This window comes from Sminthopsis crassicaudata, chromosome 4 (genome assembly GCF_048593235.1).
Source record: "Sminthopsis crassicaudata isolate SCR6 chromosome 4, ASM4859323v1, whole genome shotgun sequence".
Taxonomy (NCBI): domain Eukaryota; kingdom Metazoa; phylum Chordata; class Mammalia; order Dasyuromorphia; family Dasyuridae; genus Sminthopsis; species Sminthopsis crassicaudata.
Window position 1 is genome coordinate 334,883,378 of NC_133620.1, and position 22,453 is coordinate 334,905,830.

General features: G+C 41.5%; 1 protein-coding gene across 3 annotated transcripts in view; it reads left to right on the plus strand.

Annotated features, from left to right (window-relative positions):
• KIF19 (kinesin family member 19) overlaps positions 1-22,453 on the plus strand; it is a 55,033-nt gene that overhangs the window by 31,604 nt on the left and 976 nt on the right. For 2 of the 3 annotated variants that reach the window (XM_074260680.1, XM_074260679.1), the window contains exons 7-19: positions 42-236; positions 11,749-11,895; positions 12,819-12,941; positions 14,583-14,748; positions 17,182-17,356; positions 17,567-17,765; positions 18,200-18,470; positions 18,722-18,843; positions 19,598-19,761; positions 20,065-20,176; positions 20,280-20,361; positions 20,857-21,254; positions 22,226-22,385. In XM_074260680.1, the coding sequence (XP_074116781.1) occupies positions 42-236; positions 11,749-11,895; positions 12,819-12,941; positions 14,583-14,748; positions 17,182-17,356; positions 17,567-17,765; positions 18,200-18,470; positions 18,722-18,843; positions 19,598-19,761; positions 20,065-20,176; positions 20,280-20,361; positions 20,857-21,254; positions 22,226-22,385 (2,314 nt within the window). The remainder of the gene's footprint in view (positions 1-41; positions 237-11,748; positions 11,896-12,818; positions 12,942-14,582; positions 14,749-17,181; positions 17,357-17,566; positions 17,766-18,199; positions 18,471-18,721; positions 18,844-19,597; positions 19,762-20,064; positions 20,177-20,279; positions 20,362-20,856; positions 21,255-22,225; positions 22,386-22,453) is intronic. The other variant, XM_074260681.1, reaches the window with a different exon arrangement.

The following is a 22,453-nucleotide window of genomic DNA, read 5'->3' on the forward strand; positions in this document are numbered from 1 at the left end:
TTCTCCTTCTCCCAATCCCCTCCCTCCTCCTTCATCTCCAGATCATGCAACTTCTGATGAAAGGAAACAAGCAGAGGACGCAGGAGCCTACGGCCGCCAATCAGACATCTTCCCGGTCCCACGCCATACTCCAAGTGACTGTGCGCCAAAAGAACCGGGTCAAGAACATCATGCAGGAGGTGCGGCTGGGCCGCCTCTTCATGATTGATCTGGCTGGCTCAGAGAGGGCATCACAGGTGAGGGGATGAGCAGGAAGAGGGAAAAGTGAATGGGGAGAAGTGGGAGCAAGGGCTTTTTGTGGAGTAGAGGGTTGAGATGGGACTTCTGGGAGTAGAAAAGAAAATTAACAATATCTTTCACTTCACTCACCATCGTGATCGTTTATCTGAAGCTTAAACCTTTTTTCCACTGGCATATAGTATAAGCTACTTAGCCCCAGGCCCCACATTGTTAAGAGACTTAAAGTCTTAGGGCAGACCACCTGATGTAGATAAACATGGAGGGAATCTAGACAACACCTGGGGAGTAAATGTTGACATTGCAGACAATGCCAGGGCAAATACAGAGGAGAATGGGGGAGAATTGTTAGGGTTTCATGTTTGCACAGGGTGGGAGTGAAAGCTTTCTGGAGGAGGTAGAATTTCTGACGTCACCTGAATGATGGGAGAGAATCAGTTTGGAGGACTAGGGAAGGGAGAATGCTAGGAACAGTGCAGCCTCCTCCACAGGATCTTGGGAAAGATTGTTATGGGACGGGGCACGGGGGAGATGTAAGGGATGGAAGAATCCAAGCGTGTGCTAGTGAATGTTTAACAATTAAACTCAGAAAAAGAGACTCAAAAGAAAAAAAGAAAGAAAGAAACATTTAAATTTAATCTGCAAAATTCACACTTTCTTCAGTCTAGACATTCAACAAAGCAAAAAAACAAATCCTGATTTGTAACACTAAAATTTTATCAATGGTCTCTCTCTAGTCAAGCACAATATTGGTGGAGCCAGTCAAAGCAAGACTTTTTCTCCCATAAATATAGGAGGAAGAAAAAAAATTATTACCCATACCTTGAGTACCAGACTTAAGTCACAAACACCTGGGTTGGCATCCAATCTCGGACTAGATGTTTGATGTGGGCAAGTCACTTAACTTCTGAGGCTCAGTTGCTTCATCTGCAAAATGGCCAAGAGGCAGTGTGATAGTGATTCGTATTGTGAGGTATCTATGTCCTACCTAGAGGCAGATCATGTGGAGGGTATGTTGGAACCAGATGGTATTGAAATGGACAGACAGGAGACAGCTCTGACCAAATTATTCCATTTAAAGCATCATTTATTAGCTGGCCGGTGACTGACCCCCACTAGGCAGGCTAATAGAGATCAGCCCCGAACCTTTAGTGAGGTACACTTTTAAGCCCATTTGCCACATCCAGGTACAGCCTTGGGGTTACAAATTTTAGGAATCTCTGACACAGTTTTTTCCAATGGGGAAGTGTCTGGACGAGAGTGAGCACACAACAGAAATTTTTTGCAATGTTGACACCTACTTCTCGGAAAGTCTAGGGTCTCGTGAACCGGAGGATGGGGCCCAGTCTGAACATAACACTTCCCTTAACTGAGTTTAAGCAACATTTTCTTATAAGCCTGAGGCCCCTTGACCCAGGCATGAGGGGGCCAGTCTTTTGAACATTTCAGTATTAATGCAAAAGGCAATTAAATTAATGTAATCATATATACTTGAGAATTGGGAAATACTAAAAATGAGGGCTTGAAAGTGATGGTGAAGCTATTGATTATGCAGATTAAACTTTCAAAAATACATCTCACAATCTACTAGCACAACCCTGGTACTCAGGTCATACATGGAGTTTAGTGTAGGGCTAAGGCACTGATTGACTCATAGAAAGAGTGGGAAAATCTCACTTGAGTCAAAAAGACCTGGATTCAAGTTATAGCCTCTAACAGATACTGTGACCCTGAACAAGTGACTTACTTAAGCACAGCTTTGGGCAGCTTTTTTAGATCCTAAATTGCAGAAAAGGGCCCCATCTGCATTGGTAGAGCAAGTCTCCCACTAGTAATTCCTCACTAATTTTTTTAATTAGTTTTATTTTTTTATTTTATATATATATAATGTATTATTATTATTATTTTATTCTCAAAGAAGACCAATGACTTTAGGTGATGTCTTGACTTTCAAGTGAATTGGATTCAAATGAGACAGAATTGTGTAAAGTTATCAGCCTCACTCTCTCCTCCAGAGTCAACAGAGTGACAAGATATAGGTCAAGATAACTGGCAATGGCCCCAGATGCAGTGGGAGTCCCACCTTAGCCTTTTTAAACTAAGATCTTTCCCAGATTGCAATTTGTCTGAAGCAACACCCATTCAGTGATTAAAGGCTGAGCAACAATTGAGGCAAAAGACAGCCTAGTTTGCCTTCACAAAAGAATTAATCTGGGAAGGGAAGACCCTCAGAATTTCTGGCCAGAACCAAAACAATTGCTATTCACACTCACTTTGAGCCAGCTCTTAGTATCCCTAATCCCAAAGCCCATTAGTATGGGGTCTCTTTCCCATACCAATAGAATTTGGGATCAGCAGTACAGCAGTGAAATCACAAGTCTGGTTTAAAAACAGGGATAACAAGACTAGTACAAAGAACTAAGAAAGGAAAAATACTATCCATATAAAGATCTATTTAGATCTTTAGATAGAGACAGATTTAGAATGCAGATCAAAGAATATTTTTTTCACTTTAATCTTTCTAGTGTTTTTCTTTTCTTTTGATCTATTTCTTTCACAACTGTGATTAATATAGAAATATGTTTTACATGATAGTGCATGTATAAACTATCAAACTGCCTACCATCTTTGGCAGAAGGGAGGTAAGGGAAGGAGGGAAAAAATTTGGAACTTAAAATCTTGTAAAAATGAATGCTAAAAATTTTCTTGACATATAACTGGGAAAAAATACTATTTTAAAGATGAGCATAATAATAGTATCCTTGTACAGGGTTTTTATGAGAATCAGATGAGATAATGGATGTAAAAATACTTTAAAGCATTTTACAAACTTTAGAGCATTATGTAAGTGTGAATTATTATTTTCCTCTGTATGGGGATTGAGGCTACATACACTAAATCTGGTCCCTTAAAAAAATTGGTTTAGGCATTATAAGGCTTTTGTTGTTGTTATAATAATTTTTCAGTCATGTCTCTTTCTTTATGACCCATTTGGAGTTTGTTTGTTTGTTTGTTTTGGCAACTATAAGGTTAGTAATCACAAATTTCTAAGGCATTTTTAAGGTTTACAAAGTGCTTTTAAAAAAATAGTTCAAGTGGGTAAGTAGTTCTGGTGGGATTTGGTGCCCCTCTCATCACTTAGACCCAGGTGAGCTCTGAATTAGCAATTCTTCCTTTCTTGCTCAGAAGTAAAACCAGAGCTTTCAAGTTGAAAGGACTCCTTCAAATTCCAACCAAAATCCTATTTTCAAAGAAAACTTTTTCTAGCATCTTTAAATTCATTCCCTCTGTTCATTATTCCCTATTTCTCCTATGTATAGTTTCATATTTGCTTACTGTCTCCACCATTAGATGATAAGTTCCATGAAGGCAGGAAACTGTCTTTTGTCTCTTTTTATATCTCTAGCACTTAGCACAGTGCCTGGCACACAGTAGGTGTTTAATAAATGCTTATTGACTGATTTTAGAGACCATCTAGTTCCTTTTCTCAGATGAGGAACTGAGGCCCAGAGACACTAGATGAACTTGTGCAAAGTTATTCAGAGAATAGCCATCAGAGCCTGGATTAATATCCACATTTTTGGACTCCAAATCCAATATCTTTTCTATTGTATCAAAATGTGTAAACCATAGTAAAACTGAATATAGATTACTATCTAACTACTGCTACCTACTATCCAATACCAAGTTTTTTCATCCCATAATTCATCAGGAACACTGATTCTCCCCAATCTGTATTGGAATTCTGCTTCTGATGCGTACAGTGCCATGGGCGCTCTCATAACAATCCTGTGCAATAGACGCTATAATGTGTGCCATTTTTAAAGTACTATTTTATTTTTCCCAATCATGTCAAGAAAATTTTTAGCATTCATTTTTACAATATTTTGGATTCCAAATTTTCCCCTTTTCTCTCCCCTCCCTTCTGCCAAAGATGGTAAGTAGTTTGATATAGTTTATACATGTGCTTCATATAAAACACTCTCTGCCTCAATTTCCTCATCTGTCAATTAGCTATTCCAGGCACTCTTCTAGGAAGCGGTGACTGATTAGAGTAAACCAGACAGGCCACAAGAAGGTTTTCACAAAGTCATTCTAAAGATGTCTTAGAGACCCAAGTGGAAGAAGAGTAGCCTTGCATTTCCTCTCCCATTCCCCCACAACAATGGCGGCTTGCCTTCTCCCTTCCTCCTGAAATAGGTTCCCGAGGTTTGGAGCGCCATCTGGTGCTCCAGGTTAGTTACTATGCCTTGTTTCCTGTCCTCGGCTTTTCTTCCATTCACAGTTTTAAAAGCTGTTAAAAGTTTTAAAGTAGGTAGCCCACAACATAATTGTCATTATCATCATCATTGTGGTGGTGGTGATCAGCATCTAGTAGTCATCAGCATCAGCATAGAAATAATCCTGTTCTTAACTCCTTTATTTTTAGTATTCTCTGAACTCTTGCACAGATAGATAAAATTACTGCTTATTGTAATCAAATAAGAGCATTAAGATGTGAGCTCACCCTTTAACAAAGTTTCTCCCTTCCTTCCTTCCTTCCTTCCTTCCTTCCTTCCTTCCTTCCTTCCTTCCTTCCTTCCTTCCTTCCTTCCTTCCTTCCTTCCTTCCTTCCTTCCTTCCTTCCTTCCTTCCTTCCTTCCTTCCTTCCTTCCTCTCCTTCCTTCCTTTTCCTTCCTTCCTTCCTTCCTTCCTTCCTTCCTTCCTTCCTTCCTTCCTTCCTTCCTTCCTTCCTTCCTTCCTTTTCCTGAGGCAATTGGAGTTCAGTGATTTTCCCAGGGTCAGACAGCTAGGAAATATTAAATGTCTAAGATCAGATTTGAACTCAGGTCCTCCTGGAGACTTCTGTAACAGAGTTTCTTAACATGGATTAATTTCAAGGTGAATCTATGAACTTGGTCAGGAAAAAAAATGCATCTTTATTTTCACTAACCTCTCACTGGAATTTAGCATTTATTTCAATTATGATTTTTAAAAATAGGACATTCTTTCAAGAAGGGATTCATAGGTTTGACCAGACTTGCAAAAGGGCCCTGGATGCAAAAAAAGACTAAGATTGGCTCCCTTCAGCCCCTTGCACTATAGGATTTCTGAAAGTATTCTTGGAACAACTCCAGTAGCAACCAGGACAATGGGCATGCTATGACTTTGTTCTCTTCCCCATTTTTCTCCCTGAGATCTCTTTCTTTTGAAAGCGTTTTCATTTTCTTGTAGCTTGTCCCGTGAGTATTTGGTATGGTGACATCTATTTTATAAGCTATTTTGGGGGCAGTTAAGTGGTATAGTGGATAGAATACCAGTCCTGGAGTTGGAAAGACCTGAATTCTAAATCCAGCTTCAGATTCCCACTTGGCCACAGTTGCTTTTTAAAAAGAATAGAAGTTGAAGAATAAGAAAAAGAAGAAGAAAGAGAAAGAGGAGGAAGAGGAAGAAATGGAGGAGAACAAAGAAGAAGAAAGAGGAGGAGAAGCATAAGCAGGAGGAGGTAAAGAAGAATGTGAAGAAGGAAGAAGAAGAAAGAGGAGGAGGAGGAAGAGAAGGAGGGAGAAAAAGAAAAAGAAGAGAAAGAGGAAGAAGGAGAAGAATGAGAAAAGTGAAGAAGACAAAGAAGGTGAGAAGAAAGAGGAGGTGGAGGAAGAGAAGGAAAAAAGAGAAAGAGAAGAAGGAGGAGGAGAAGAAGAAGAAGAAGAGAGTTATTCTTAAGTTTTTATAGATTAATACATAATAAGTGGGGAGGTACCATAGCTGGGTTACCCTTGGCAAGCCATTAACTCCTGTTTGCCTCAGTTTCTTTATCTGTCAAATAAATTGGAGAAGGAGATGGCAAACCAATTCAGTATCTCTACCAAGAAAATCCCAAATGGGGTCATCAAGAATTAGACTGAACAGCAACAATAACAACAAAAAGATCAATGTTATGTCTAAATAATTATGAGTGACACTTTGATTTTTGTGATAATACTCCTGTACAGTTTATTAGTTGTATTTTCCAATTTCCAACATTTAGAGGCCTTTTTAAAATGGTATGTGGATTTATTATCTGGAATTAAAAAAGAGCAAGCTTCTGATGTATAATATAGCCACCAGGTCACGTTTTGCTAGGTTTTTAGCAGGTATTATAATGTCTTCTAGTTGCTTATACAATCAACATTGATTTCCTGAAGGATCATTTTTCTGTAATTTGTGTGTCAGAGATCTAGTCATAGAAACAAAAGGTCATTTGTTTACAACTGAAAAGGATCTTAGAAACCATGAAGTTCAACCTCCTTATTTTATGAATAAGAAAACTGAGGCAAAAGAGATACAATGATTTGCTCAGGATCACATAGCTGATTGTGTCTGACAAAGAATCTGAACTCCTTTTCCCTTGATTTCAAATCCAGCACATTCCTGCAATTGCTATCTTAAACCTCTATGTTCACACAAAAAAATCAGCATGATTTAGCCATCGTTCAAAGCTTTAAGGCTTTCTTTGTTGGCTGAGTCCATGGGATTGTTGGGCCTTTTGATTCCAGTCTTGTATTACAGACTTTTCCTAGGCTCCATTTAGAGATTAACTACTTTGAGTTACATTCACAAATTGATTGGCTTTTTACCACTTATCAAGTACTGATCACTGCAGGTTATATAAATTTAGGATATTCTGAAAACCTAACAAAAACATGACCTGGTGGCTAGAACTGTGCATCAGATGTTCCCTCTCTACTCTTGCTGGGTAAAGAGATGCCTGGTTGTTTATGTAGATTTTTTGGCCCATTTGTAATATGAGATGGCTAAATAGTACAGTGGATAGAGTGCTGGGCCTGGAATCAAGAAGACATCTTCCTGAATTCAAATCTGGCCTTACTAACTATGTGTGACCCTAGGCAAATCACTTAACTCTACTTCAGTGTCCTCATCTGCAAAATGAGCTGGAGAAAAAAATAGCAAACCACTTCAGTATCTTTGTCAACAAAACCCCATATGGGGTTGAAGACAGTTGGACAGGATTGGAAAAAACAACTGAACAAGAATACTTTTCAATATTTTCTTCTTTTTTTTTTCACAAGGAAATCATTAATATTCTTATAGTTGCCTTAGAATGATGGGCATTGTGTTTCCTTAATATTGCATGGGTTTTTTGCAAGGATACTTTACACATTTGTTATTGTTCACTTTATAGTTCTGAAAGTGTACAATAAAACTGGAAGTTTAGAATTGCATTAAACATATTCTTCCATTTGGCTTTGCTTTCAAAATGCCTTTAAGCCATTTAACATTCTCAACCTAACTTTATGCTTGATATAGCTTGCCTGGAGGACCAAAGCATTTGATCAAACCTTCAGTTTTTATTTTTCTTTGATGTATATTAAGAATTTCATACTTATTGAGACCAAAAGACAATTTGATATCACTAGAGAAATATTCCACAGGATGAAGGAGTTGTCTAATGTTTCTTTTGGTATATCTATATACTGGAATATTATCCATGTATATCAAATGATTAATAAGATGCTTTAGTCTGTGGAAGACTTCCATACTCTACAGTCTAGCCTAAGTCCATCAGAGTCCAAATATTAATATTTAAAGATTGGGAAAAGACTCAAATGGTCAGATTCCCTCTGCTAATTTGAATTCTTTGACTCAAACACTGTCTAATTATATTTAATAATAGTATTTCACCTGACAAATATCTTTTTGGATCCTCACTACAACTGTAGGAGATATTATTTGCCACATTTTACAGTCATGAAGCAAAAGACAAAATTCCATAGGTGAAATTCAGATTTTTGAAAAATTTGCTTAAATAGTACAATAGTAATGTCGGTATCTGCACACTTTTGCCAAAATGTCTGCCTTTCCAGTCTAGTCAAGAATAGACAAAGAGAAGACAAATCCTCTTCAATGGATTAATCAAAAGACTTGCAGTTTTATTTGATTGCTACAAATAAGATAAATTCTCTCTAACCTTAATTGTAGAGAATCAGAATCTTAGGGAGCTAAATTTGATTGTAGCTACTATTGAAGAAAAAAAAAATTAGGCTTTTCATTTAAGAGAAACCAGAAATTTCAGAATAAGAGACTGTCTCTTTGGCTTTGATTAAGTCTTCTATTTAAGAAAGGCTGGGAATAGCTAGTCAGGAGGACCTAAGTTCAAGCCTGGCCTCAGACACTTAACTCTTAGTAGCTGTATCAGTCTGGGCAAGACACTTAACCCTGATTGCTGAGAGAGACAGACAAACAGAGAGCAAGAGAGATGGAGAGACACAGAGACACAGAGACAGAGGGAAACAGAGAAAGGTTTTGCTTTTTAATTCAGGTGAAACAAAGGATTCAAACTACAATATTGTGAAATATTATTTCTCAGTATTTCATATAGGCTTCATGCTATGTGCTTCCACAGGTTCAACTCCCTCTTTAATTATAATATTAACAGTATTTTATTATTAATGTAATCATTGAATTGTTATTATGATGTTGTTAAAGCATTAATATTAAATTAATATCCAACTTCTTTAAAGTTGATTGAAAGCTAGTTAAGAGGGGGCAGCTAGTTAGGCACAGTGGATACAGCACCAGCCCTGGAGTCAGGAGGACCTACAGTCAAATCTATCTTCAGATACTTACTAGCTATGTAACCTATGTAAGTCACTTAACTGTGATTGCTGGAAGGAAGGAAGGAAAAAAAGAAAGAAGGAAAGAAGGAGGAAGGGAAGAAAAGAGAGAGAAAGAGAAGGAAGGAAAGAAGGAAGAATCATAATGGGTTTAAATGTTCTTTTAAATGCCATGTTTTATATGAATTGCACTTGACATGATTTTGATGGTTAAAGTTTTAAATTAAAATTTACAATTTTAAACTAATTAAATAATTAAAATTTTAATGAAAAAAAATTAAAAACAATTTTCTATGTGGACATCAAATGCTTTAGTGTTGAGACTATTCTTGAGTCTGGTCTATGTATTTGCAGATCATGGACAAGTCTTGACGGTGGTACTGAGACAAAAGCTTTGTATTAATTTGCAAAGATAGTTTAAATGTTGTTGTGTTCTCAGGCAGCTTATTTAATAATAAAAACAGTTGCTCTTTATATCCTAGGATTGCTTGGCATATATTATTGTGGTGATTAATAATAAATGGCCATTAATAATCTTAATACTGGACATCCATGTGAACTCAGTCAACAATACGTCAACAGAAAAATGTTTAACAAATGGCTGAGTCACGCAGATTTGTTTGTGGAAACAGAGGAGATTATGATGGCAATTAAGGACTAGGTCATTGCCACCAGAAACTACACAAAGGTCATCCTTATGGAGCCTGGACTTAATGTCAATCATGCAGGGGAGCAGTGGAAACCATATAAGTAGCTATAAACACGTAGCTTCCATTGAATAATTAACCTAGTGGCTAAGCTCACAATCTTTTAGACTAATAGATGACAAATCCCGACACAACAAATATAGATCACCAAATATCCCAGAAAACTCAACTAGTGAATTGTAGTGAAGCTAAATTATTATCACAAAATGAATTGTTGCCTAAAATTGTTCAGACATAACATCAATTCAGAAACACTTAAGGACATTTTGAAAGCTGGTAGGAGGCACAGTAGATCAAGTAGTGAACTTGGAGTAGGATTATCTGAATTCATATACTGTCTCAGACATTTCTTATCTGTGTGACCTTGGGCAAGTCACTTCTTCTTGCCTGCCTCAGTTTCCTCAATTACAAAAATGGGGATAATAATAGTATTTACCTCACAGAGTTGTTGTGGAAATTGGTGAGATAATATGTAGATAAAGCATGTTTCTGACCTCAAAACACTATATTAATACTATTTATTATGCTATCATCCAAAATACTCATAATAATCTTTAAGTATATGGAAGCAAAAGCTTTCACATTGGAAAGAGCTGGATAAGAACACCAAAATCATGTGGAAACAAGGTATCATGACTGTGGTGCCGTCTGCTACTGGAGAGTGGAATGTTTTAGGCACTCAATAGAAAATGAACTTATATCCTCATACTTTTTATTCAACAACAAAATGCAATTATTTTATGCATCTGAACAATAACTTTTAGAATATTAAATGTTTGGGAATAATGACAGGTTAGCAACTTCTCCGAGGGTCATTTCTAACAAACCTCATCAGAAAAGAGAATATGATGGTAACCATAATAATACTAATAGCCAGCATTTATATGGCACATTAAAGGTTTACAAAGTGCCCTACAGACATTATCCCATTTGAACCTCCCAACAACTCTGGATGATAAATTATTCCCACTTTACAGATGAAAAAACTGGAGACAGAGGTAAAGGGACTTGCCCAGGGTCACTTAGCTAGCAAATAAGCATCATATTTGAACTCAGATCTTCCTGACGTCATCAGATCTTCCTCTGAGGCTTCTTCACAGGGTGTTGAAATGACCTTGAGTTCTTGAACATTATTACACAAGCTTTGACTGGTCTTATCAAGTTGAAAAAGCTTTAAGCATAGACCCAATTATAGGCTGTATGACATTATCCTAACAAAGATCAGAGAGGTTCCTCACCTGCCATTTTGCTGCAATGTCAGAGGATCCCAAAATTTAAAGCTAGAAAAGGTCTTTTTGTTATTGATGTTGTTTAGTCATTCCAATCATGTCTAAGTTTTCATGACCCCACTTGGGGTTCCCTTGGCAGAGATACTGGAGTAACTTGCCATTTCCTCCTCCAGTTCGTTTTATGGATGAGGAAACTGAGGCAAACAGGGTTAAGTGGCTTGCCCAGAGTCACCCAACTAGTGTCTGAAATGAGATTTAAACTCAGGAAGATGAGACTTCCTGATTCCAGGACTAACACTCCATACACTGTGCCACTTAACTGCCCACATAACACTTTTTTCCTTTTTTTTAAATTAATTTTATAATTATAACATTTTTTGACAGTACATATGCATGGGTAATTTTTTACAACATTATCCCTTGCACTCACTTCTGTTCCAATTTTTCCCCTCCTTCCCTCCACCCCCTCCCCTAGATGGCAGGCATTCCCATATATATTAAATACCACATAACATTTTTAAGATTTACCAAATGCTTGACACATGTTATCTCAGTGGATCCTCACTATAACCCTGTGTGCAGGTAGGGCACATGGATAAGAGAGGTTAAGTGTCTTGTCTATTACATATAACATATTATAATCCCCATTACAATATAGTTTCCTCTAAGAATTCCCATTTTTTTTTTTTTAAAAAAAACTCTTTTCTATTTGTTTACCTCACTTTATCTTCATGACAACCTTATCAGGTTGGTAGCATAGAGATTGTCATCCCCAGTGTTCCAAGAAAGAAAAATGAGGTCCAGGGAACTGAAGAGATTCATACATGGTTGGACACCAGTGCTTTAGTGGAGGAATCAAATGCTTTGTTATAGCACCGACCTTCCTTGCCCAGCAGGCGTGTAGACCATTCCTTAGAGTGGTCCCTAGAAGCTCAGTCCCTCTACCACACTGCAGCCAATTCTTGTCTCCTTGACCCTCAGACCCAGAACCGTGGACAACGCATGAAGGAGGGTGCCCACATCAACCGGTCCCTGCTGGCCTTGGGCAACTGCATCAATGCTCTGAGTGACAAGGGGAACAACAAATATATTAACTACAGAGACAGCAAACTCACCCGGCTCCTCAAGGTACCAGCAGAAGCCAAGGGCATGAGCAGTAGGGAGGTAGAGGGGTTAAGGGATCCAGCCTACAGAAGATGCTTTGCTATGTCAAAAGAAACTCTGAATCCCACTGCTGTCACTGTCAGTGACAGCTCATTCATAACACATAGGGTATTTTAGAAGTCATGAGGAAAACAGGCAATGTGATGTAGTATACAGAGAAATAGCCCCCAGAACCAGGGAGATCTGGATTCAAGTCCCATCAAATCTGACCATGACTGGCTATGGGCAATTCACTAATACTAAAAGTTAAAAAGAGGGTGCCAATCTACATTCTCAGAGATGGTATCTCCATCTGGGAGATCCTATACCCAAGAAATCTTAGGCCCAGTCCTGATACCTAAGGAAAATGATACATTTTATTATGGCCCAGTAAAGATATTCACAAAATCATAGAATTCAAAGCTGAAAGAGATGTTAGGGATTCTCCAGTCCAACTTTCTCATTTAATAGATGCAGAATCAAAGGTCTAAAGTTGAAGAGTTGTAGGTTTTATTTTTTTAATTAACATTCTATGTTCTACAAAGGTCACTCCTTAGCCATATAGTCAGTTGATTAGGAAAGAAATTATCATTTAAGAACTTGGGCAAGAAGGGAGAGGAAGAAAGGAGAAAGGAGGTAGAGGCTAGGAGAATCAAAAGGTCATAGAGTAGAGCTAAGCTGGTGGCTATTTTTATAGCAAAGGAGTTGATTTCAAAGTTCTCAGTAGAGAATTAAACCTGATAAATACTTCAGATTATATGGTGGTAGGAATCAGGGGGAGATGGAGAGTGGCAGGGATTGAGACTCCCACAGTGGAAAAACCTAGGAATAGGCTCACATCTGGGAGGATGTAATAAGATTTAATGGTTAACCAGCTAACCAGGTCCTTGCCTTCACCTCCTATGTAGGATTCCCTTGGGGGCAACAGCAGAACAGTGATGATTGCCCACATCAGCCCTGCAAGCAGTGCATTTGAAGAGTCCCGAAATACCCTTACTTATGCTGGCAGAGCCAAGAATATCAAGACAAGGGTAAGATACAGCTACTTGACCATTGCCAAGGTCATGTTCCTTGCTTTGTTCCCTGACTCATTGATCTGTCTGGTCACTCTTCTTCCTGATGAATATCCCTGATATAAACCTCTGCCTCTTTAGCACCATTTCAAGTCCTTGGATTAGATCATATTCGTCTCCATTCTTTCAGCCAAACTCCATCAATACTTCATGGAAGTTAATGATCCATTCACCACTAAAAGCATTCAACTTATTTTTGACTTCTCCTCTCACTGTCCCTTTTGCTTTCTCCTTCCCTTCTCTTCTTCTCATCATTTCTTCCTTGTTTCCTTCCTTCTACAACAAATAATTAGAGTATATGGAACTTGCTATGTAGAGTATCTTTTCTCTGTGCTCCCTCACTCAGTGATCTCATCAGCTCACATTGGATTCTAATGCCATCGCTGAAGATGACTCCTAGATCTATATTTCCATCTGTCATTCTTGTGTCTCCAACTACCTGATCAACATCTCCATCTGGACGTATTATTGGCATCTCAAACTTAGCATATAGAAAACAAAACTCATTATCTTTCCCTCTAAACCCAAACCTTTCTCCTAATTTCAATTTCTGACCCTGACACCACCATTCTTAAAATCATTCATGTTCACAACTTAGGAGTCATCCTTGATTCTTTACTCTCTTTCACACACACACACACACACACACACACACACACACACACACACCACTCACAAATATTTAAACATTTATTGAGTCTTGTTTGTTGATTTAACTTCCTTTAATATCTCATGTTCACCCCCTTGTCTTTATTTGTACCACCACTAATCAAATCACTCATCACTTCTCTCCTGAACCATTACAATAGTTTCCTGATTTTCTGCCCTGTATCCAGTCTCTTGGGAAGCTAGATGGAGCAGTGGATAGAGGTCTGAACCTATAGACAGAAAGACCTGATTTCAAATCTGGCCTCAGACACTTACTAGCTATGTGGGCCTGACCAAGTCATTTTACTCTATTTTCCTCTATTTCCTCATCTGTAAAAATGAGATGTATGTGAGATATGCAAAAATGGCAAACTTTGTTCTCCAGATATTGATTACTGTTCCTTGCCAAATCACTGGGTACTTCTTTTTTATATGTATCTTCTATGTACTTCTCTGTGAATATGTTACATCCCCCTACTAGTATGTGAGCTTCTTGAAAGCAGGAATTGTTTCACTTTTGTATTTGTATCCCCAATACCTAGCACAGTAATACAAATCTTTAACAAATGTTTGTTTGTTGGTTGATTATGGGTTATAATCTTATTATATACCATATACTTGACATCTCTGGGGATCCACAAACCAAAAGGAAACAGTCCTTGCCCTCAAAAATCTTACCTTCTAATGGAGAAATGCCATGTACACTACAGATATATATATTATATCTATCATACATTATATGTACATGTGTGTTTGAGCACAAAATGGTTTTAGGAAGGAAAGATTTGAACATGGGTCTCCTAACTCATGAGTATAACACTACAACCCAGGTAATGTTCAAGTCAATAGAAAGAATCAGCAGGGCTTGGCAATCTATTAGACATGGATGACAAAAGAGAGGGAAGAGGCAAAGATGATTCTGATGGCTCTTGCTTCTCCTGACATCCCCAGGTGAAACAGAACCTGCTGAATGTTTCATATCACATTGCTCAGTATACCAGCATCATCTCTGATCTGCGCAGTGAGATTCATCGCCTCAAGTGCAAGATTGATGGGCAGGGTGGGCGGGGTCATGGCAGAAGCCCCTGTGAGCAAGGAGACATTCGTCAGATCCAAGGTGGGTACCCAGAGGCATATTCTTTTGATTATCTTTAATCATGTGACAGGAATCTGGATTAAATGAAGCTCTTTAGGAACCCCTGGACAGATGGGTACATTCTATCCCAAAGACAGCTACTTTCTACCTTTTCATCCTGGCCATGTATTACCAGGATTTGGCATGGATAATAGGGACAATAATAATAAAGCTGCCTTTTGCATAGCACTTCAAGGCTTACAAAACACATTGAATCACTATCTCATTGGTCCCCACAACTACCCTGTGGGTTAGGTACCAAAGAAATTATTGCTCCCATTTTACAGCTGCAGAAAGTAAAACCACACAGCTAAGTGAACTAGTGAATCATAGAGTTAGGCAGACTTTAGTTGGAATACCGCCTCATATATTCAATAACTTTGTGTTCCTGAGCAAGTCACTCAATCTCAATCTGCCTCATTTTCTTCATCTTTAAATTGGAAATAATAATAGCACCTTCCTCCTGGAATTGTCATGAGAATAAAACAAAATGTTGGCCTAAAGACTCTGTAAACCTTAAGCATTATATAAAAGTTAGCTGGTGGTAGTAGTAGCAGTAATAGTCATAATAGAAGTAATAATAGTAGCAGCAGTAGTTAGGTTAGATGAGAGGTCAGGTCAGATATTAGGTGAGTTGATGCTTACTAAATTCCCAAAACATAATCTAAACCCAAATCCCATCTAGTTATAGATTCAGGAGAGAGAGAGAGAGAGAGAGAGAGAGAGAGAGGGAGAGGGAGAGGGAGAGGGAGAGAGAGAGAGAGAGAGAGAGGGAGAGGGAGAGGGAAAGGGAGAGGGAGAGGGAGAGGAAAAGGGAGAGGGAGAGGGAGAGGGAGAGGGAGAGGGAGAGGGAGAGGGAGAGGGAGAGGGAGAGGGAGAGGGAGAGGGAGAGGGAGAGGGAGAGAGAGACAGGCATGTAGTTCAAAGCATGGCTTCTGCTTAAGTATTCAAGAATCCTAGATTGTCAGAGGCAGAACAGAAGGACGGTAGAGATCATTTACACACAAACCTCATTTTATGAGTATTCAGTAGTTAAATGAAATCCAATCTTGAGAGTTTACTCTTGGATGAATGTAAAGATAGCATGCTACAAATTCATGCCACAAAGCTAGTAGGGTCAGCTAACAGATGATAGAATCGGGATTCAAAAAGAGTTCATAAGGAAACAAAGTAAGTCAAGCTCTAATGAAATTTAATAGGATTAATATAAGGGCCTATGCTGGGGCTCAGAAAACAAATCTATGTGTATGAAATGAGACAGTTCTTGTGAAAAGTTTTTCAAAGTGGACTCCATGTTTAATATCAGTAAAAGTCTCTTTACTGGGAAGAGCACCCAGGGAAGGCACCATTTGGGCAAGTTCCTAACCTGGGAATTGAAAAGGATTAAAGGAGAACATGTGCTAGACATCCTGTGCTGATATTAGGAATTATGACAACAATAACAATGTGATAATGTTTTTATAGTTTGCAAAGTTTGTTATCAAGTCAGACAATAATGTGTGAAGTGCTTTGCAAAAATAACTACAAATGCTGCCTGGTCTTAGGACAAGGTGGGGATACTCCCACAGACTTGGCCAGACATTGAGCATTGTGTCTGAAGAAGGACAACCAGAATGAGAAGGCACTGAAGAGGAACATTCCCAGTCAGAATGTCAGGAACTGTGCTAAGTGCTGAAGATGTAACAAAAGTGTCCACTCTCTTCTACGTAGCAAAAGCAAACAAACCAAAAAAACCCAAGCAAACAAACAAAACGCCAGATATTTAGCCTGGAGAAGGAAAGGTTTAAGACTGTCTTCAGCCTTTGAAGGGCTGCCCAGTAGAAAAGGGATTAAATTTATTTTGATTGGTCTCAGAGGTAACCACAAGGAGCAATGGGGTTAGAAATTGCAGAAAGTCCAGACTTTGTCTCAGAGTTTGGAAAAAGGATGGAGATTAGACTTGTGATTTCAGTGATGTAAGGAATTCCCAGAGAAGGGGCCTAAGGCAAGTAGAATCTTCTCTGATTTATAGTCTTATATAGGCAATACCCTGAGAGATTCAGTGATCTGCCCCGCTACATTTGAAAAATACCCAAGACACAAATCACAGAGACACATAACGCTGTAATAAATTGCTGCAATAATTATATTATGCTGTAATAATAATACTGTAAAAATAAATTGCCGTAATAAATTACGCTGTCCAAAAGTCCCTTTGGAACCCTTGGAGTATTGGAGTAGGGATGAGGCAGGAGGGCTGGGCAGGGGTGCGAGACCCCGTATTAGTTAACGGAGGAAGGCTTCTCGTGAGTCGGAGGGGAAAGGGGCGTGGCTTGAGAAGGGCAGAGGAGGTTCCAAGTGTGGAGGGAAAAAGAGAGGGAGGGGCTCTCCCCGAGCTCTACTGATTCCGGGTCCTCCCTCTTGTCTTTGGGGTAGCTGAGGTCCAGCTTCATAGTTCCCAGTTTGAACAGCTGGAGATGGGACAGCTGCGAGGGCAGCTCCTCAGTGCCTTTCAAAACCAGATGGACGTCCGCAGGCTCCTGTTGGAACTGGAGAATCACTCCATGGAGATCCAGATCGATACTTCCCGCCACCTGCTCACTATTGCTGAGTAAGTCTACACCCGCTCCCTGCCTGGGACAGAGTCTACGGGGAGTTCTAGCCCATGGTAATCCTTGTGCTCCTCCCCATTGTCAGCACCTCCCATCCCACCCCTCAGACCTCGGGGGTGAATCTCTCCGCATCTCTTGTGGGTCCGCTGTGATGTGTCCGACGTGTCTATGCTCTCATATCTCTCTGTGGGGGGCTTGGTCCGGGGCAGCTGGGAGCAGGAGAAATCTCGGCGAACCCTCAAGTGGCAGGAAGAACGGCGAAAGGAATCATACAGTAAGGATGAGAGTGAGAAAGACTCAGACACTGGGGATGACCAGCCCGACATCCTGGAGCCTCCAGAGGTGACCTCAGCCCGAGAGAGCATTGCTGCCCTGGTCGGAGAGCAGAAGAAACTACGAAAGCAGAAGGTGGCCAGAGACTTGGGGCAGGGAGGAGATCTGAGGGCAGTTTCTCTGGGAAAAGTCCGTGGAGGGGGGATGTTCCTGGCCTAAAGGGTGTACGTCCTGGAGGAATGGGGTAGCCTAGGCCTCCTTGTAGCCCTAGAATCCTAAGGCTCAGCCTTTGTTTCACTTAAAATGGAGCACAGGAGGGGTGTCCAAAGCATGTGCTGCTGCTGCTTCTTTTAAATGATTTGCCCAGGGTCACATAACTAGAAGTGTGAAGTGTCTGAGGTAGGATTTGAACTTAGGTCCTCCTGACTTCAGGGCTGGCTCTCTATCCACTGAGCCGCCTAGCTGCCGCTCCCCCTCCCCCCATCAGAGCGTGCTTCTCAATGCCTGAAATAGAGGGAGGGGTTCCTTGTACAGCAGTCTCCCCTCACACCTGGCCCCTGATCCTCCAGGTGGAACTAGAGCAGCGCTGCCGGGATCTGAGGACCCAGGGCCGGAGGCTGGAGGAGTTGCTACCGCGTCGCATTGGTTCTCAGGAGCAGCGGGAAATCCTGAGTTTACTATGTCGGGTCCATGAGCTAGAGATGGAAAATACGGAGATGCAGTCCCATGCCCTGATCCGAGACGGGGCCCTCTGCCACCGCAGGGAGGCCATGCATCGCCTGGAGCAGCACCGGAGCCTCTGTGATGAGATCATTCAGGGCCAGCGGCAGATTATCGATGGTAGGATCCTTCTCCACCTTGTGGACTATTTATACATTCCCTCCAACTCTCAAGCCAGAAGCCAGAAGCACTCCCTGGATCCCGGTTCTCTGACTCCCTCTCCATGTCCTAGCCTTTAGTCCTTGACTGCTCCCTCCATGCTAAAGAACCAGGACAAAGGGTGGCTATCCTCCTTCTCCTGTCTGCCTCTCCCTGAGAACCAGGGTCTGGAGACTGGAGTTTAAGGTGCTAAGAGAACCCCTCCCTCCTAGATTACAACCTGTCTGTCCCTCACCACCTGGAGCAGCTGTATGAACTCTACCAGAGGGAGCTAGAGGAGGGAAATCTGGATCGAATGGCTATTATGGACCGGGCAGCCTCCAGGGCCCTGCAGGTGTGTGCAAGTGTGGAGGTGGGGGAGGAGGAAGAGGAGGAGAAATTTGAGTAACCAAGGAGATGCATTCAGGAGAGGGAGAGGGGACAACTTGAGGGCCAAATTGTAGGCCCCCTAAGAGAAGAACTGGCTAACTCTGGCCCCAATATCCCTTCAGGGAGGCTTCCCATGCCTGCTCCTTGGATGAGAAGCCAGTGTCAGGGATGAAGAGACTTACTTTAAGCTGTCTTCTGTTGAAAAATTGAAAAACTCAGCTGCAAGAAGGCTAGGGAGTCAGGTCACCAGGTAGTAGCCAGGTGGTCAGATCACTCCTGGGATTTCCTCCACTCCGATAACCTCAGCAAAATACAAATTGAGACATGTTCCTGTCTTCCCAGGGGAGAATGAGAGCAGTGGAATATGTGCCTAATATCCTACACCAGAAGTAGTAATAACAGCAATAATACATACATACACACACACACACACACACACACACACACACACACACACACACATATATATATATATAATGTATTATGACTTGCAAGTGAAATATGTGATGTACTTGATATACCCTGAAATTCTATGTATATATGAGTTATCACCATTATTATTACAGGACCCTGGGCATATGCCCCATTACCCCTGGAAGAGGTCAAATTCACTCAGAAGAAAACCTGGCATGCATGTTTTTAAAGCTACTAGTCAACTCCTGCTACATCTTTCCCTGAGCCGGGTCTCCTCACTTTATGTCTCTCCCCTCACCACCCAGGAGAGTTCATTGCCCAGAATTCCCCCAGGCCCTGGAGAGAACACCTTGGCCCTGGATTCAGACCAAGAGAGTGTAAAGACTTTGAGCTCCGAACCGCAGGTGGTGCTGCAGAAGGAATGGCAGAAGAGCATACTCCCACCTCTGAGCGTTAGGGAGCTGGAGAGGTGAGATTCTGGCCCTGTAGTGTTTATACCCAAAGGCTTTCTGGTCTTGGCGTGGCTGAGGCTAGGTGGTGACAAGGTGAATTAAGGGCTGGGGAAGGCTTTGGATTGGCTAGCACTGAAGGACAGGAAAAGCATGGGATAGGAAGGCAAGCCTTCCTGCCAATGTCCTCAGCTGGATAGCTAACCTCCCTGGACAAGCACTTGGGGCACTAGGGGATGAGAATCTGTGGCCATGGAGCCCCGACTTTTTTTCTGGATATGGTAGATAACAATTATCTGCTTCTTCACTTGTCCCAACCACAGTGAGGTTAATAAGGTGTTTAAGGCAAGCCCCCATTCCCGGGCCTGGCAAGTGAAGAGCTCGGCTGTGTTGACGCCACCACCCATCCAGATCAATGGCATAATTTCCCAGGAGGTAAGTCCCAATCACCTTGATGCTTTCGGTTGCAGAGACCTCCAAGTCAGGGTCACTTTAACTTTTCTCCTGCTTCCTTCTTTCCTACTTTCTTACCATATAGGACCCACCCCAGGATAGCAGTCGCATCAACTCATCCCCTGACAGCAGTGAGAACTTCCCAGAGATCCCTGTGTCCCACAAAGGTGATTAAACACCCTTCTTCTCCCCTCCCCATCCCAATCACCAGAGCTGTGTTCCATTTCTTGGACTCCTTTCTCACCAAATTCATGACTATTAACCTATCTCCAGTCAAAGATTCGTAATCTGGGATTCCATGGATCTCCAAGTAGCTTGTGGATAAATCCTAATTTGTTTTCTTAATATTTTAACAACTGCATTTCAAAGTCATTAGTTTTCTCTGTAACCCTACATATTTTAGTTTATGCCTTGAAAAATATTCTGAGAATAAATGGAAGAGTAGAGATTATTGTCCACATTCCACAAAGGGGAACAATAAAAATGAGTTTCCCAATGACTTGATTTTAATCAGTTTGGGATAGAAACAGGGATTTAAAGCAGACAGCTCCTGACTCTTGGTCCCCTGTTGGGCTGAGATAGTGAAACCTGGACCTGAAGTTTGGATTTTTGCTTCTTCTCTTTCCTCTCTCCCTCCTCCTCCAAATCCCCACTCACTACAGAAAGGAAGGCGATCCTGTCCGGCACCAAAAGCATTGCTGTAAAAGCAGCCAGGCGGCGGTCCCGGGCCCTGGGCCCAGAAAGGCACCAGCTGCTGGCTCCAGCGATGGAGCCGAGCAGCCTGTCCCTGCACTCCTTGAGCGAGGCCGATGATGGGCCACCCCCACCACCCCCAGCCTGCAAGCGCCCGCCAAGCCCCATGCTGCAGCACACCGTCAGTGAAGACAACCTGTCCAGCAGCACAGGGGAGACCCCCTCGAGGGTGGCCAGGCGCCATGGCGAGGCCCCAGGTCTCTGGCTCCGGGGCCAGAAGAAGAGCCTGGGCAAAAAGCGGGAAGAATCACTCGAGGTGAAGAAGAGGAAGCGGAGGTCCAGGTCCTTTGAGGTCACGGGACAGGGGGTAAGATTAGGGCCCCAGCAGGCAGACCACCATTGACCTGTTCGGAGAAAACCACAAACAGTCTCTTCCCTTTCTTCAGCAACATGGCTACATGCTTCACAGCCCTCTCAGAGTGATGGATATTAGGCTTCTTTTGAGGTAGATGTACTCAGGTTCTTGGAATGGGGTGGGCGTTTTTGTTGTCTTTGGGGGAAAGCATCCTAAACTCTATGAGAAGTAGTCTGAACAGTTGTTACTAGGGCAGGGCAAATAGAGCTTTCACCCAGGGTGCCCAAATGTAGAGGGCATCTTCATCAGAGAGAGACAACTGAGCTTAGCTCCTAATTAACGTGCATAATGAGGTAAAATAGAAACCTCCACTGATCTCTCCCGTTTCACTCTCCTGCCAATAAGAGCCTCCTAAGCCCAGGTCTTCCTCATGTCCTATCTCTGCCTCCCTGTTCCCATCACTGTGGTATAGTATCCCTAGGTCTTTTATTTCACTGGGCCTTGTGTCATGAAGTCACTATAATAATATAGGGAGCCCTCAAAGGGCCCTGGTCCTGAGTATAGATTTCTCCTACCTCATTCTCTGTCCCTGTCAGATAGTTTATACCATCCCCCCTTGTCCCTCATTCCATAACTACAGTGAGATCAGGCAGAAAGAAATCAATCATTAGAAAACCCTACCCCTAGGAAATATGCTTTGTGGGAATGCGTTCACTCGGTTGATCAAAAGTAATTCCCTTTTGACAGAGGAATGATGGAATCAAGGTGCAGTCAGACGCCTTTGGGAACATGGCCAATGGGGGGATGGTTCTATTTTGCTATGCATTATTTCTTACTGGGTTTTATTTTTCTTTCTTCAAAAGTGAGATAGGGAAAGACAGGAGGAAGAGAAAAGACATTTTTTTGGTAAAAAAAAAAAATTAAAAACAAGAAAATGGTGTTCCCATTGCAGTCTTGATCCATATCTCTGTCTCTCTACTCAGCTATCCCGTCCTAAGAACCATCCCCTGCGCCCCCAACCCCTGGAGAGCACTTCTGACTACAGGATACCCATCTCTGGTAACCCAGTACCCACTATCCGGCACCTGAGTAAGGTTGCACTGCCCCTTGCCAAAGTCAGGCTTCCTCCAAGCCAGACCACAGGTCAGTGTCCCCTTGGGGAAAGGGAATAGGGGTAAGGGTCAGCAATATGGTCCTTTGCCAAAGCAGCT